The following is a 16,756-nucleotide window of genomic DNA, read 5'->3' on the forward strand; positions in this document are numbered from 1 at the left end:
TTAGGTTGTTTTTCTACCTTCCGGTTACAGCTACGGACATTGGTTGGTAGCCCAGAGGCTGTTTGACATGGAGGAATGACTAGACTGAGTTGCATAGTGTATGAAAGGTGCTACAGTATACGAATAAAGGTTATTATTATAAACGATACCCAACCAGATGTCTTGATTGATCCCTGGCTGGGGTTTGGGTGCAAGTCACACACTACTGTACTACTGGTGGGGTTGTGAGTTGGATTTGAAGATCAGATGGGAATCTGATCTTCAAATCCAACTCACAACCCCATCAGTAGAGGTTCCCCTGTGCACTCATGCAATATCACAAATGCCGTCAACCTAACTGTGCTAAAAACAGAAAAAAACCAAAAAACCCATAGCAACACAACGCGGGTAAACAAACTCACAAACTGACACCATGGGGAGGTCGCATCTGACGTACCGTACTCCAGCCACACCCCGTCTCATAGATCCAACAGTTTCTCGAAACCAACGATCACTCTAAAGCCACGCAGAACAGCTCCAGCATGGCTACTGACAAATCAATGAATTTCTTTCCACTGCTCTATCCACCGGTCGATAGCTCAGCGGCAGCGGTTATGAGGTCAGCCTATCTCTGGCCAGCGGGGCAAAGTCACGTGTCGGTGAAATTGTGTTTCGGAAGCACATCACTGGGCCGAAGTCGACCGTTTGAAAAGAGGCGCGGCCCGGCAGCGAGGTGGTCCGGTGTCTCGCCGCGGGGAGTTTCGACATGGGTTAAAAAAAAAAAAAAAAGTCACAGATTCTACATCGTATTCGACAGCCTTAGGAGCAGGACAATGAGCTCCAAAAGGATCAGGGAATCGTCAAGTCAAAGCGGATAAAAGTTGAAGATTTCAAGAGACCAAATAGGACAAAGAGGGTACAGATGAAGTGGAAATGGTAATGCTGGGATGTTTGTAGGGGAAAAAAAAAATCCCTTAAACTGTCAATCCGAAGATGATAGGTTACCTCTGACGTTAAAAACATGTACCATCCAAGCTCTAAACATATTGGTTTTAGTTTTACACACATAGCAGCAAATAAATGTCTCCCGGCATAACTCATTTTAAGTGTTACAGACTCTAGATGACTGAATGATTGAAGTGCAATGCGCGTGATCTAAATTCCATATGTACAGTTAAGACACTGAGAAAGGAAATAAGTAGAAGGCATTTCGATTAAGAAACCAAAACAAATTAAAAACGATGAAATGGAATAACGAGCCAATGGCGGTCGGCGTGGCTTTGTTTAACCACAACCAGGCCCAATGTGTTTTGACATTGTGACAACTGTAGTGCATACAGGCCGGTTATCCAACCTCCCCTGACCGAGCTGGCTGCTCCTGCAGGAACATGGCCGACAAGTAGCCGAAAACACTTCCTCTCTGCTGGACCTCTTTTTCCTTGTTACCCAAAGACCAAACCACATTACACATTTACCGTGGTGAACAAAGGGATCGGCGGCGGTGTGAATCCACCCTCGGACCGCGCTGCTGGAGTGTTTACACGGTCCATGGTGATGGGGAACTGCATGTGTGTGTGTGTGTGTGTCTGTTTCGGCCCCGAGACTAAATATTCAAGCTCCGCACCTCACCTTAAAAAAAACGCCAAAGGCAGCGCTTTCCAAAGTTGGCTCCATATGGTGCCGAGGACACACTGCATGCGGCAAAGTTTGTTTTCACTCTTTTAGTCTCGATATGAATAACGCCGGAATGGATGCGAGGGTGATTTTTCAACCCCCCTGCCTGCAGCGCACGCAGCGACGTGATGCAATACAAGATACATTAAAATCACGACCAACCCCTCGGAGCGAGCCATCTTGTTGTCTAAGCCATCCCATTATTAAAGAGACGCGGAAATCGTGATGTGCTTTTTCTCCCTTAATGTCATAATGTCCATTTCTAACTTTGTTTTTTCAACGCAAGATGGTTTGAAGCGAGATTATTACGTTGGGAAAAATAAATCCCATGGTTGGTATTTATCCCTCTTTTTTTTTTTTTTTATTGCATTGTTGGTGGCGGGGTCTGCTTTCCTGACAATAACGCCAAGATTGGACACACGCAAGAAGTGAAAGGCAGCCGCGGTGGATTCGATAAAGCAGCGTCGTTAGTTGTGGTCAAAAAAAAAAAAAAAAAAAAGAGCACAGAAAAAATATTTTCATATTATATATATATATTATAACATAATAAAATATTATATTTCATATAATATTTCCCAGCAAGAAAAAAAAAAGAAGACAATAATCTATCAGTCAGAAGAGGGCAGACCGCCTTGGAGCGAGGATGAACCTGCATGTTTTACAATTGCATGGATTCCAACTTTAAGTGCTGATGATTGATAACTTCATGTAATGTAATATACAGAAAGGAACTGAAGATTCACAAAAAACACCACTCACGGGTGTATCAGCACCGCCTCAAGTGAACAAGCGGGGGGGAAAAAAAAAGCAAAAAAAACCTTCATCTGATCAGAAGATGGCCTTCCTCCAAGAAAAGTAAGTGCCTGTTTTTGGAAACCCCGGACCTCGATCGCTCGCTTCTCCCTCGTTTGCCTCCCTGTCTCCTCGTCGTCTTCTCTGCTCTCCCAGCGAGTGAGTTGTGCGGCCAAGTCGTCATCGTCGGTGCTGAACTGGGTCAACATTTATCCACGGCCGGCTCGAATGGGACTCGGCTCGAGGGGTGGGGGTGGGGGTGGGGGCCGCTCGCCCGTCCCTATCAGTGCGGAGGCGCCGTGGCCCTGCGCCGGGATGAAAAGTCAAACCTGCTCCGCCCGCCACTTCTCACACTTTACTTTCCCAGTGGATGAATGTTCCAGCGCGCGTGAAATACATGCAAACCAAGCACTGGGCGTGCCACTGGTGGTCTGGCGCCCGGAGATACATGGCACTGGCCCACTTCTAGAAGATGCCGGCAACGCCCCCCAGCCCCCAATTTCATCACAGATTCAAAAAGCTTTGTCAAGTCAAGTCAAGTTTATTTAAACAGCCCTGAATCACAATACAGTCTCAAAGGGCTTCACAAAACCACATTTCACAGAGAAATCCACGGCGTCACCTAGCCTGAACCCCCGTCCGGGCGAGGAAGGTTGACAACAACCGAGGGGGGAATTTAAAAAAGTTCAAAACCGAGGGGAATCCACAGTGACGTCACAGATGAAGTAACAGATTGACGCCGTAAAGGAAGCAAAACAACAAATACTTGTTGTTCCTCCAGAAGAGAGGGAGACATTTCTCTACTCCGCCCTCTCTCCCGACGAGGGAATCGCTCTACTTTTGGTGACAGAGAGTCGAAAGCGAGCCGTCACAGCGCTCTCTGTTCTCACGGTCGAAGTGCTGGCACAATTTTGGAAAGCCGTGGGTTATTAAAAAAAAAAAAGAAGAATAAAAACGTGAGAGGAGGTTGTAATTATTCCACAGAAATGCAGACAAAACCACTCAAGAGCCTCCGTCAGATAGACACAACATGGCAGGGAGTCGGGAGAGTCACGGAGAACAGCTGAATAATATGCGAAAGTGACAAGTTAATAGCGAGGCATTGGGGAAATCAAAAGAACCTTATTTGGACCCCAATGCATTTTTTTTTTTTTAACCATTAACAAAACATATTTCTGGGAAGGGATCTGTTAGGTTGTCGGCAGGTATAATGAGCATCTTGGACGTGGCTGTGGAGAAGTCAAGGATCCACTTATGAAGACACTCAGCCTTTATTTCAACCGGGGGGATGTGAGATTCTTCATGTGATTCCTATTAAATAGTGCAGGCTAAATATTCGCAAAACAACATGACTCCTGTACCTTCACGAAAGCAAAGGGGGGGGGGGGGAAACAAAAAACCTTGTACCGGAAATAAATGACCTCAGTCTGTAATACAGAGGTGCCTGTGTTAATTAGGGTATCTATCTCGCTTTTAAAAATAGGCGACCAAGAATGGATTCGCAAAGATTTGGTATCGGTCATTACGATACGATTTTGACTCTGGGATCCAATCTGATGAGATCTTTACCGTGAGATGTAATTTAGTCCACAAACGTCGACAGCTGTCTAAACTATAGTTAGAGATAACAGTGGAACTATGGTAAAACAGTGTTTATTGTACATTCTGTAATTGTGCTGAACATCTTGTAAATCAAATAACGGTGAAGTCGGGGACGACCCCCAGATCCTCTGGAAGGACCCGCTGGATTGTTTGATATTAAGACAAAAAAAAAAAAAAAAAAAAGTGTCTCATTAACTCCGCCGCAAAACGTAATGTTTAAACTGCATTTTAGAGCTTCCCGGTAGACACTGGCAGGTACTTTATCAAAAAGACAGCCTGCGAGTCAGAACCCAGCTCCGAGTTAAACACTCTCCTTCACCGGTTCCTTTTCACATTAGTGTAGTCTTATAGTTGTTGGGATTAGGCTAAGAATAGCCCACGGCCATCCCATAAAGTTATTCATTAGAGGGGGTTTTAATGTGCCCCTGTCTTTTAGCATTCCCGTGAAAATTCCATAACTGAGTCACAGGCGATAAGGCTGCATCGACTTCAGTCAGGATTTAAAGCAGCTGCCCTACAGCGTCAGTGGCCTACAACATCATTAAACTGGGATTTTATGCTTCATTAGACTTCAGATTACTTCATTACACACCCCTCCTGTTAATGCACCGAGTATCCCCCGCACCCCATTGGAATGCATCAAACATGCCGGTATGTCAAATGAAGTTTATTCTTTAGGGTTTCTGAAATATCACAACGGGACTGTGGGAATGGGGTGTTTGTGGGACATGCGCCGCTCATCTAAAATGAAAAGAAAATGGTTTCTTGAGCACTTGGAAGCTGCTTCGGCGGCTCGTTTGATACTGCAGAGTAAAAGTACTTAGTGATCACTGTTTCACTTTGCTGCAGTGCAGGCCAAGTGGGCTGTCTCAAGTCAGCTGTGGTGCGTTGACACCACCTAGTGGCAGCCAGTGGACTGTACATTGATCTAAGTGGGTGGGGAAAGGGGGATAAAAACACACCGCCCATAAAAGTTTGGTGAAGAATTGAAGTGGTATATAATTTGCGTCATCGCTTGAATTTGAAACGGAGGGATTACAAATCACACGGCACCAACCTTTCTAACCCATCCCACGCTGCGTCTTCCTCCCACAACAAGGCCATTTCTAAAACGGACGTCAACGGAAACTACTGTACTGAAACGTACTGAAACTACTGTACTGAAACCCCACCGCGAAGATAGTCGGGCGGGGTTTTTAAAAGGGTTATAATTTCTCACTAAATTGGGAATTAAATAAACAAAACACAAAACAATGCATAGTAAAAACGTAGACAAGTGAGGAGGGGATAGTGACTACCGACATAATGAGGTGGAACCAGCCTAGACGTCACACTTCATCATCTCCCGGAGACAGACCGTGGCGTAGCAGGACGTATCCAGGTCAAAGTTCAAACTGAGAGTCATTGAACCGGACTCCCGTCTCGTTTGCGACGTCCCGCCGTTCAGCGCCACCTCGCTGTTTCCCTCCACTTCATGGGTGACTCCAGGGACCTCCCTCTCCTCCTCCTCCTCTCCTCCCTTCCCATCGGCGAAGCCCTCCAGGCGGTAGGTGAGGTCGCGTGGGAAGGCCAGCAGGGGGCGGTAGCAGCCAGGCAGGTTGAGTTTGAGTTTGCTGACTCTGAAGCGACAGTCTTCCAGTCCGTCTCGGGCCAGTCTCTCCCGGTACCACGTCCCCATGGCGTTCTCCGGGTACCTGACGGTGTTACCCGGCATGGGCAGCACCACCTATCGGAAACCACAACGACATGACCTCTAATGGAGTTCTCTCCAATCCTATGGAGTTGATAAGTTGTCTGGCTAATGGTCCCGTTTTCCCCCCATCCGCACTCTGCACGTGGTGGGTTCGCTCAGTGAAAGGGCACTTAACACTGGAGCCCCCATGGGCCTCATGGGCTGTTGCCGTAAAGAGAGTGCGTGGCTGAATGGTGAGGGGAAAAAACAGCCGCACCAATGTCTCTATGCCAACATTCACATACGGTAAAGGCAGCTGTAATGGATGTTGAACCCGTACCCTTTTTTATTGTAATTATTGTGATTGTACACCGATCAGCCGCAACGCGACACCACAAACCGCTGACAGGTGAAGTGAACATTGCTCATCTCGTTACAATGGCACCTTGTCAAGGGTTGGCATTTATGAGGCGGCAAGTGATGTGTTGAGTCGAGTCGAGAAGAAGAGACGGGGGAGCGCACGGAGCAGCAGCCAGAAACACACAACATGCCGACTTTACTTTACTTCTCCCGGTTTTTAATATGTCTTATTTCAATTCTAATTTCATTCAGTTTTTTTTGTTTTTTTTTTACAGTGATCAAGAATCAAAATTAAAATTGAGTAATCCTGTCCCGCGCACGGTATTCGGTCATATTCGGTGTCACTCCTCGCGTGTGTTTGGAGACACGACAGACTCGTCTGGGATTCCTCCCGGTGAAAGATGTCAGTCACGTAATGTGGAACCGCAACACCGAAAGATTCCCGATCACAAGACGGCAAGTTGTGTTGTCTGTCCATGGCATTACGGGACTTGAAGGATCTGCTGCTAACGTCCTGGTGCCCTATACCACAGGACACCTTCAGAGGTCTTGTGGAGTCCATGCCTCCACGGGTCTGAGCTGTTTTGGCAGCACCACGGGGGCCTTACACAATATTAGTGTTATTAGTGGTGGTTTTAATGTTGTGGCTGATGGGTGTATATCTCCCTGATGTCAGAACCAAATGCAAGTTTATTTCCCTCTTACCTGCCCCAGTGTGTAAATGCCGTCTCGCTCTTCATCACCCGTCACGGCGTGGATCTAGAACCAGGAGGAGGGAGGGGGGAGTCTTGTATCAGTGACAAGGCAGAGTTGTACTAACTGAATGGTTTAATATTAGGAGCGACTCTCCTGCAGCCCAAATCCCAAAGGTTGGATCCCACCAAAGCAAATGTCTCACTGTTCAAATCTTCTCCAGTAAAGCGGCATCGAATTCAAGTCACGTAGGTTACGACATTAATTAACATAATGTTCTACCGTTGTTTTTTTTTAATTGATTAAAGCACGTTGAAATCTTACAGTATAACTGCTATTACACACAGTGTTCATAAGAACGTTTCGCTGACTGAGTCAAGGACCTATAATCACATTTTTAAGGTTAAAAGGTGTGAAATGCACCGATACCCCTTTTCCAACGCGACACCTACTGGAAATCCAACATTTTTTTTTTAAGTTTGCGCTGATACAGAGCGCCGATCTGATCCTCACTGAACAATATGAAATTACTATTTATTATTATTGATAAAGCAAATATTTCTTTCTTCACGTTCAAGAGGTTATTTGTCACATACATATACATACAGTCATACATACTGTATATGCAGTGAAATGTCATGACAGCCGGTGATTACGCACAATAAGCTCTATAAGCTCTAAAAATACTAGTAATACTAAAATGTGCGTAATCTGGTTTGGCCTCCACTAAACTAAGCTTTGTGACGTGCCAGGACTTCTACGCTTTATGACATGCCAGGACTTCTACTCTGTGAGGTAAGTACTGGAGGTAAGTTAAGGTAAGTTTCACTTAGGAGTATTTAAAATTGAATACAACACAGACAATTCATTCTATTATATAATTATAGCTTACACCAAGAATCGCGATTGTGGCGCCGCCCCTTGCGGCCATAGAAACATCTAACAGTGTACCTCTGTGTCTTAAAAAAAAATAGAGAATCATTGTATAAAAATACTAATAATTAAGTGAGCCTGTTATCACCAAATATTGCATAATCAGTAATGGTGGATCTATAATACAAGGGTTCTGAAGGTAATGACCAGATCAAATGGTCTCCAATCACCCAGAATTTGGGAGATCAGACTGGTTGGAGATTACAGACACAAACAGAATAACACACTTTGTAGAACTGTATGTGAATTTTTTTTTTTGTCATCCTAGTGAATTCCATTCTCTCATACCTGAGGCAAAGCGGCTTCCTCTGAGTTCTGCTGCAGCCACACCAGGTCTCCCTGTTTGACCCCGTGGCCCAGGCTGGCCAGCCTGTGAGCTACTGCCTCGTTCCAAAGTCTGACCACCACAAAACAAACAGATCACAAAAGTCATTAAATATTATACTCTGTGCGAACGGGAGAAGGATATGTATCCTTAAGAAAATAAAAACAAAAAAAAAACAGTGGCTTTCATTAATGGACTGAAAAGATCAATAAAGATAGAATTGAATTCCTACAATGAGACGGGACCAGGGGTGTGTGAGAATTAAAGGAGCGTTGCATGAGATTCCCTATTGTTGCACCTCTAGCCGTTTACAAGGTGAGTTCACAAAGTGCAATACATTTCTCAATTCATCTTCACTTTCACAAAGCACTGAAAGGCATAGCGCTCCATATGAAGGGACAATTATGATAAAATAATAATTAAAATTGATGATTAAAATGAATAATGATAAACAAAGCGAAATAAACACCAGGCCTGGATTGTTCACTGTCACCAATCTAAGTGATAAGAAATGATAAAATTGTTTTGACTGATGACTTGAAGGTTACCATCATATGCTTGTAGGGAGGGTAACCTGATACATATATTGCCATTTAAGACCATTTAGGGTTTAGTTCGAGAATCGGGTTTGCGTCCCACTTCTGACACCAAGTTGTCGTGAATTGCTTTGAGGCTCGAGAATCGGCCAGGACGGTGCTCCTGAAGCGTTCCGATAGCTGGAGAACAGAGTTTGAAACCAGGCCAGGGTTTCAGCAGGTTCCCAAACATTTATTGTCAGCACACGAATATTTATAGTGTATTCAGAATGGCAAGCAAATGGCCCCGGTTCAACGTACAGGAGACGTGACTTTATCCGCGGTCTAACAGAAAGAGGAAACCTTCTTCGTGACCCTCAAGATAATGCTGACACAGGACTGGCACATGGCAGACAGGGTGAGTCAGATACAAAAGTCATAGAGTCATGGCTCATTCTTGGGATGCAAGATAACGACTTAAATAGTACACATCATAACAGAATCTTACACGGTGCTCCTTTAAGTGAAAGAGGATTTAAACAACCTGCCAGAACACTGTGTTGCAGCTCACCTGCTGCAGTAGGCGTGGGGGTAGAAGACCCTCATTCCGTGGGGCAGACTGAACCAGGCTCGTGCGCAGCCCTCCACCCCTCTCCCATAGCGGTGCAGCGCTCGTAGCATCAGGCGCTCCCTCGCCTTGGACGAGGGCATCAGCGCCAGGCTCTCCTTGGCGTTGTCTGGGTGGATTTTGATTCACAGGTTTTGTGAGAGGTTTAAAATAATAATATTATAATAATTATTATTAATATTTTTAGCGCTTTTTGTAATTTTGGTCAGGATTCTTGAAAATTGCCAACTTGTTTTTTTAACAATCTTTTCGCAGGGGTCCCACAAAGGTTTATCTTCCAACATTTAGGTCGGGCTTGATCCATTTGATCCACTATCTGTTTTGTGGCTTTGTTGTGCATTTTGAGGTCAGGAGAACAGGCCCCCCGCTTCCACGGGGAACACTGAGAGTCCAGAGAAAAATAAATGAATAATAATAATAGCGTGCATTCAAAAAATTTAAAATTGGCTAATAAAAGGGCTAACCCACTTGAAACATAATGTGACACATGACTGGCTCAACACTAAGTAAATCTGATTTGCTGGAAGCAGTTTTTAGAATGGCAATCAAATTATGTGGCAGAACACACTCCCAGAACTCGATTACGCGGCTATGAGATGCTGCCGTGATAACGGCCAGATCCAAACAAAACCTGGCTTCAACTCATTTTATGCAAACTGAATTGGCTGGCTGTATTAATATACTGGGCTAAAGATAGTGTGTTGTAAAAAATGTTGATCATGTCGTTAAAAAATAAAAATGAAATTGTTCATCTATTTTTAGCGATGCCAATAAAAGCACATTTTAGATCAGATCATATTGTATAATGATCCAAACAGTCTGGGAAGCGACCAAAGCCACTTGCAAGGGAGGGATCATTAGTTACCCCTGCAACTCAGTAACAACAATAACAACAACATCTAATTCAATTTTCTTCAGAGTGATGCAATTGGAAAGACTAAGAGGTGTGGATAAGACTCTCCAGGCTCCAAAGATCTGACCCAAGCCCCTCAGATCAATATGGGCGGGTTCGTATTATACGGTGTATGCTGTGGCACTGTCCAGCAGCGAGGATCGTTGTTGATTTTCAATGTATTAGTACAGACCTGTGTGGAGGAAGTGTCTCTTGGCCTGGTTGTGAGGCTCGTTCCCTTCACCGGGGGCGAAGAACAGGCGCACTGCTCCGACCTGAAAACCGAAGAGAGAGAGAGAAATAAATAAATAAAAACAAAAAATGAATCTCAATAGGGTTCAAGGACGAGTAGTCTCAAAACACTTGACTTATGGGACTCGCGAGCAGTTTTTGCAATTGCGACAGCTCTTGTCGACTGAAAATTTTGTTTTTCCTTAAATATTATGAGGTTCATAAACACTGTGTCATTGTGTCATGTGCACGTAACAATGGCTGGTTTGTAACTACAAACCACTGAGACAGGATGTTTTATTAATATTGGTTGTGTGACAACAAATATGAAACATGAGGCCAATTAGGCTGCTCTGGAGCAACGTGATGGGTAAAATGAATCGGGGCCATCGTAATGTTTATTTTGAGCAAATAACAAGGCAGTGGTATCTCCCCCGATTATGTCCACCCAACAATCTAATCCCTTAGCTGGATTTGGCCAGAAGAATCTTGCTGAAGGTAGCTTCGAACAGCACGTCATCTCCTGAAAAATCGACTACAAGAAAGCGGTCAATGTCCGTCACACTTGCCATGTCTTCTTTCAGCAGAGCGAGTCCGACTCGGTCGGACTGAACGCTCTGCGAGGTCCCAAACCTCTGTGGTCCATAGTAGTTGACGAAACCTCGGTCCTGCAAGTAAACAACAACAGACGTCCCGGCTGGTTCGTGTATAGGTTTATGTAATAACCCCCCAAACACAAGAAAGAAATCCTTTCCACAAAAGACCACAGATGTTCACAGATGACAAAGTGGTTCCTACAGCAGTGAAGAGAAACGTGATCTTGTGTCAAAACTAACTCCTGAAAATGAAGTGCTGTTATAGATGTTGTACAGAATTACACACTTATTTATATCTACACTTACAAAGATAGATACTGATGACCTTTATAAACACCTGCTGCACCAGTTCCATGAGAATTAGGAGCAATGACAGATGAACTGCTCTGTGCCATGTTGACTTAGCAGCATTAAATACTAGATATACAATTTTATAATTTGGAATTTGGAAGATTTGGATTTTTTTATTTTCAGATTTCATTATTCTAATGCAGGAATTTAGCCTTGACCCATAATCTATAACTTTTAACAGATAAGTTGCAATGCATCACACAAGCTCAGAAATTCTGTCCTTTTTTGATTCAACAAAATATGTAGAACCAAAAATGATATAGTGTTTTGCATTTTTTTAATGAACTATTGCATTTCATTCATTCAACTCATAATTTATGTTATTTGTTAACACAAATAAAAACACTGATTTTTTTCCAAGATGCATCATTATTAGCAAATATTGTATTGAACATTATGTTATGCATTATAATTCTTGATTATTTTCATGGCTTTTATTATCGCATTGTTACAACCATCATAATGTTTCAAACTGCAATATTGTCAGCATTGTTTTGGTTTATTTCAAAATGTTATTATCCTCCCCACTTTGAGTTGTAGCCAATGGGGAAAGCTGTGTTTTATATGTTCTTTAATCTGTGTTGGATATGTTCTTAAATCTGTGTTAAATATGTTCAAAGGTTTCTTTTGAGCATTCATAACTTAAACATGTCCTGTCCGGGACCTGGTTACATATGTCCATCGCTTGGCAGACGATGATGTTGTGTATGTGTTTGGTGGGGGTCCTTGCTGACATTACATGCAGGAAACCCCATGTGAGGACGGGGATGAACATGCAAACTCTACACAGAAAGGCCCCTATTTGGGAGATAACCCACCGGAGCACGGTGCCAACAGTGCCCCAGGCGGGAATCGAACCCAGGACCTTCTTGCTGTGATGATGCCGTAATATTAAATGTGGCCACTCAAATGCTGTTGCTACTGGAGGTTTGGCTTTTTGTGTTCCATATTGCCTCAAAAAAGCAAAAGGCACTGGTATATCACACTTTGTGTGACATGCCAGGACTTCTACTCTGCGAGGTAAGTTTCATTTAGGAGGATTTAAATGTATATTTAACACAGACAATAAATTCTATTATACAATTATAGAACCCAGAATCGTGATTGTGGCGCCACCCCTTGCAGCCGCCTGGATGAGCACCTCCTGTTGGTTACACACATTTTTGTATTTTTAGAGCTTATTGTGGGTATGTATGAACGTATGTATGTATGTATGTATGAGACAAATAACCTCTTGAATCTTGAAATCTTGAATAATATCGCCACAAAACCGCCCAAAATACTTCGGTCTCTAATCGGTTCTTGGAGGGGGGGGTTCTCAGGAATAGTTTAATTGAATTTAATATTTCAACACAAATTGCCTGTGTTTTATGGTACAAATGTCCATCTGACTCATCAAAACGAGGCCAAGTCGAGCACAGTATGCCTCAGAGTGCGGAAGCGTTACGATGTGGTACCTTGACGTTCTCCACAGCTTGTTGAACCAGCTCTGCCATTCCAGCGCTGGAGTCCACTTTGGCCAGGCCGGCAGCGCTGGGCTCGTGTATTCTCAGGTCCCGGACCACAAGGTCAAAGTGGTTCCCCTGCAGTCGGCCGAGCTTCAGGGGCTCGCTGACTGAGCAAACCTGCGACAGACGCAGCCCCCTCCTCTCGAGCTCTGCAATCTTCTCTTTCAGCCTGAAAGTTCACAAAAAGCCAAAGAAATACACCATAAAAATACACACCGTGCACTCAACTGGGTACATCACTTTGAAACACTGCTGACTGCTTTGAGTTTTTCATTTTTTCAATTTTCCATTTGGATTTCCAAATGTGAATGATCCGATTCTCTTTAAAAAATCCAAATCGTGTTTGTTTTGATACAGAAAGAAATATTTCATTTGATGACACAATTTGCTATTATCCCTAAAAGAATGCTTTTACATAAAGGGTTTCTCTGTGTAGAAGCTGACCTATTGACTTGAAAAAGTTAAAACTACAGTCCAAACAACTAATTGACAAGAAGCAATACCGTTTCACTGAGACCTTCTTGACCACCATGGCCTGGTAGGTGATGGCTCTCTTGTCCTTGATACCGGCGTAGGTGAAGTCTGATGGCAGAACCCCGAGTGTGGCAGCCATGTAGCTGATGGCCTCGAGGGTCTCAAGGTTCTCCTTGCACAAGGTGAAGGCTGCAAGCGACAGGGAGAAAAAAAACACAATTAAGAGACGTGAAATATCCATATCATGTCCATACGAGGAATAATTTAAAACCCACCAGTGTACACCTCGTCTTCCGCCGCAGTCCTCTTTCTTGGTCTGACCCGCTCTCTCAGCCTGACCGTGATAGCCGTCTCCCCCTGGTCGACGAAGCTCTTGGTCTCCACCAGTTTGCCAAACCTGCAACTGAGGAAGTGGTGGACGGCCGTTCTGTGCTCTTTGATCTCGTCGGGTCTGAAGGTGTAGGACGTCCCCGACGCCTTGGCATCGATAAACCGGAAGAAGTCCTCCGCCTCCTCGTCCGTGACCAGTCTGGAGAGTTCAGTGTAGTCTGGGTCCACTCTCACGCTGATCTCTGGCTGGTTGGTGACGGTCATGAGGAAGGGGAAGTGGCGTCGGACGGCACGGTGGACCGTTGCCCTCTGGTCTTTGTCGGGGAAGGATCCCAGCGACAAAGACAACTCCTGGCCAGCTGGTTTCCTCGTCTCCTCCCTCAGGGAGCGTGGCACGTCATTGAGCGTTGCCACAAATTGCTCGAGATCCTCATACACAGATTGGCCTAATACTAGGTTTAGGTCAAAATTCATCAAGTCACTGTCTTCATTCTTAGAATCGACTGGGTTAGACGCGTTCTGCGTGACAGACAGGGAATTGTACTGCCTACATACTTGACTGGTTTCAAATTTTAATCTCTTCTCAGGTAAGGCACTGGAGTGACTTGGCTTTCCAGGAATTCGGGGTGCAGCGGACACAGCAGCAGATGTATTGACTAACTGACCATTGATGTCTATCTCAATGACCACAAAATCCTTGGTCAAGTTTTTGATTGTCCCGCGGAATCCTTCATGGCTTGACATGAAACAGGCGGGGACGTCGACGGCAGAACCCCCTTTCATTCTGTCCGTGTTTCTTCTTGTTCGGTATAATCTGGAGGCAAAAAAAACCACAAGAATAATAAGTCTACCGTGGAGTAGGAAAGCTGTAGTGTCGTAGGCTTTGTATACAACTCTACATGGCACAGCGTGTGTAATGCAGAGGTTTATTGTTTGTTGTTCTGCTCCGTATAATTACTGAGGACAATTACAAGTTCTACGGTTACTACGAATATTTAATACACGATTAAAACGGTCTACGTTTACCCTTTATACAGTATACATACATAAGTGAGTCCCGTTGATTGAGTCGGTCCTCTGCGGCTTTACTTCGCACAGGCAGCAGGTAAACAGAGCTAGTACACAACGAGCTGAGCGTTTCCGCGCCACGTGACAAACTGCCCGTGTTTCTTAAAGGGGCCGCAGCATTAAGCTATTATTAAGCTATTATTATTATCAAGCTATTATTATTATTATTATTATTATTATGCTATTATTATTATTATTAAGCTATTATTATTATTAAGCTATTATAATTATTAAGCTATTATTATTATTAATCTATTATAATTATTATTATTAAGCTATTATTATTATTATCAAGCTATTATTATTATTATTAATATTAAGCTATTATTATTAAGCTATTATTATTATTAAGCTATTATTATTATTATTATTAAGCTATTATTATTATTATTAAGCTATTATTATTATTATTATTATTATTATTAAGCTATTATTATTATTATTATTAAGCTATTATTATTATTAAGCTATTATTATTATTATCAAGCTATTATTATTATTATTATTATTATTATTATGCTATTATTATTAAGCTATTATTATTATTAAGCTATTATTATTATTATTATTATTATTAAGCTATTATTATTATTATCAAGCTAATATTATTATTATTATTAAGCTATTATTATTATTAAGCTATTATTATTATTATTATTAAGCTATTATTATTATTATTATCAAGCTATTATTATTATTAAGCTATTATTATTATTATTAAGCTATTATTATTATTTAGCTATTATTATTATCAAGCTATTATTATTATTATTATTAAGGTATTATTATTATTATCAAGCTATTATTATTATTATTAAGGTATTATTATTATTATCAAGCTATTATTATTATTAAGCTATTATTATTATTTAGCTATTATTATTATTAAGCTATTATTATTATTAAGCTATTGTTATTATTAAGCTATTATTATTAAGCTATTGTTATTATTAAGCTATTATTATTATTAAGCTATTGTTATTATTTAGCTATTATTATTAAGCTATTATTATTATTAAGCTATTATTATTATTTAGCTATTATTATTAAGCTATTATTATTATTAAGCTATTATTATTATTATCAAGCTATTATTATTATTATTATTAAGCTATTATTATTATTATCAAGCTATTATTATTATTATTAAGCTATTATTATTATTATCAAGCTATTATTATTATTAAGCTATTATTATTATTATTAAGCTATTATTATTATTTAGCTATTATTATTATTAAGCTATTGTTATTATTTAGCTATTATTATTAAGCTATTATTATTATTAAGCTATTATTATTATTAAGCTATTATTATTATTAAGCTATTGTTATTATTTAGCTATTATTATTAAGCTATTATTATTATTAAGCTATTATTATTATTATTAAGCTATTGTTATTATTTAGCTATTATTATTAAGCTATTATTATTGTTAAGCTATTATTATTATTAAGCTATTATTATTAAGCTATTATTATTGTTAAGCTATTATTATTATTAAGCTATTATTATTGTTATTAAGCTATTATTATTAGGGTATTATTATTGTTAAGCTATTATTATTATTATTAAGCTATTATTATTATTTACCTATTATTATTAAGCTATTATTATTATTCAGCTATTATTATTATTTACCTATTATTAGTAAGCTTTTATTATTGGTAAGCTATTATTATTGTTAAGCTATTATTATTATTATTATTGTTAAGCTATTATTATTGTGACGCTGCGTCCTTCGGGAAATCGTATAATCGGCCATTCCGAGTTGTCAGTCCCCACTTTCAATTGAATGTGTTCCCTTTCTTCTGTTGGGGAAAACGTGTACGCCCGCCGTACATGTGTGTTTGTATTGGCAAGCTTGTCAAATTCTACAAACTAAATAAAAATAAAAATAAAAATAGGTAAATTGGCCGTTTTCACGTCTTCACAGCTAATGGTCTGTGCCACCGTGCGGCTGTCACGGCGGGTTTGTTATCTTGGCCAACTCTTGGCCAGAAAAATCAGACCCAATGTTTTTCGACTTGGAAATTCCAATTTGAACAGGCACTTTCTTTGCACTTTCCGACTCCACTGGAACGCATTACAAGATAATACACTAAAGCAATGCATTACATCAATTCGTGTATG

General features: G+C 41.3%; 1 protein-coding gene across 1 annotated transcript; it reads right to left on the reverse strand.

Annotated features, from left to right (window-relative positions):
• Positions 1-3,933: 3,933 nt before the first annotated feature.
• Positions 3,934-14,623, reverse strand: pus7l (pseudouridine synthase 7 like). The gene is made up of 10 exons (XM_080022163.1): positions 14,602-14,623; positions 13,501-14,369; positions 13,255-13,414; positions 12,701-12,920; positions 10,866-10,964; positions 10,259-10,340; positions 9,117-9,282; positions 7,994-8,102; positions 6,785-6,838; positions 3,934-5,773 (listed from the first exon to the last, which is right to left on the reverse strand). The coding sequence occupies exons 2-10, from the start codon at positions 14,336-14,338 to the stop codon at positions 5,369-5,371; spliced, it is 2,133 nt and encodes a 710-aa protein (XP_079878289.1). The 5' UTR covers positions 14,339-14,369; positions 14,602-14,623; the 3' UTR covers positions 3,934-5,368.
• Positions 14,624-16,756: the final 2,133 nt, after the last annotated feature.

Source organism: Zeus faber, assembly GCF_960531495.2.
Source record: "Zeus faber genome assembly, chromosome: 21".
Lineage (NCBI taxonomy): Eukaryota > Metazoa > Chordata > Actinopteri > Zeiformes > Zeidae > Zeus > Zeus faber.

Excerpts from the sequence above, each read along its gene's own strand:
- pus7l (XM_080022163.1), bottom strand. The coding sequence starts at position 14,338 with ATGAAAGGGGGTTCTGCCGTCGACGTCCCCGCCTGTTTCATGTCAAGC. Across the intron at positions 9,283-10,258 it reads GAGACACTTCCTCCACACAG|ACAACGCCAAGGAGAGCCTG; the intron begins GTCTGTACTAAT and ends AAATCCACCCAG. Across the intron at positions 5,774-6,784 it reads GCATTTACACACTGGGGCAG|GTGGTGCTGCCCATGCCGGG; the intron begins GTAAGAGGGAAA and ends GGTTTCCGATAG.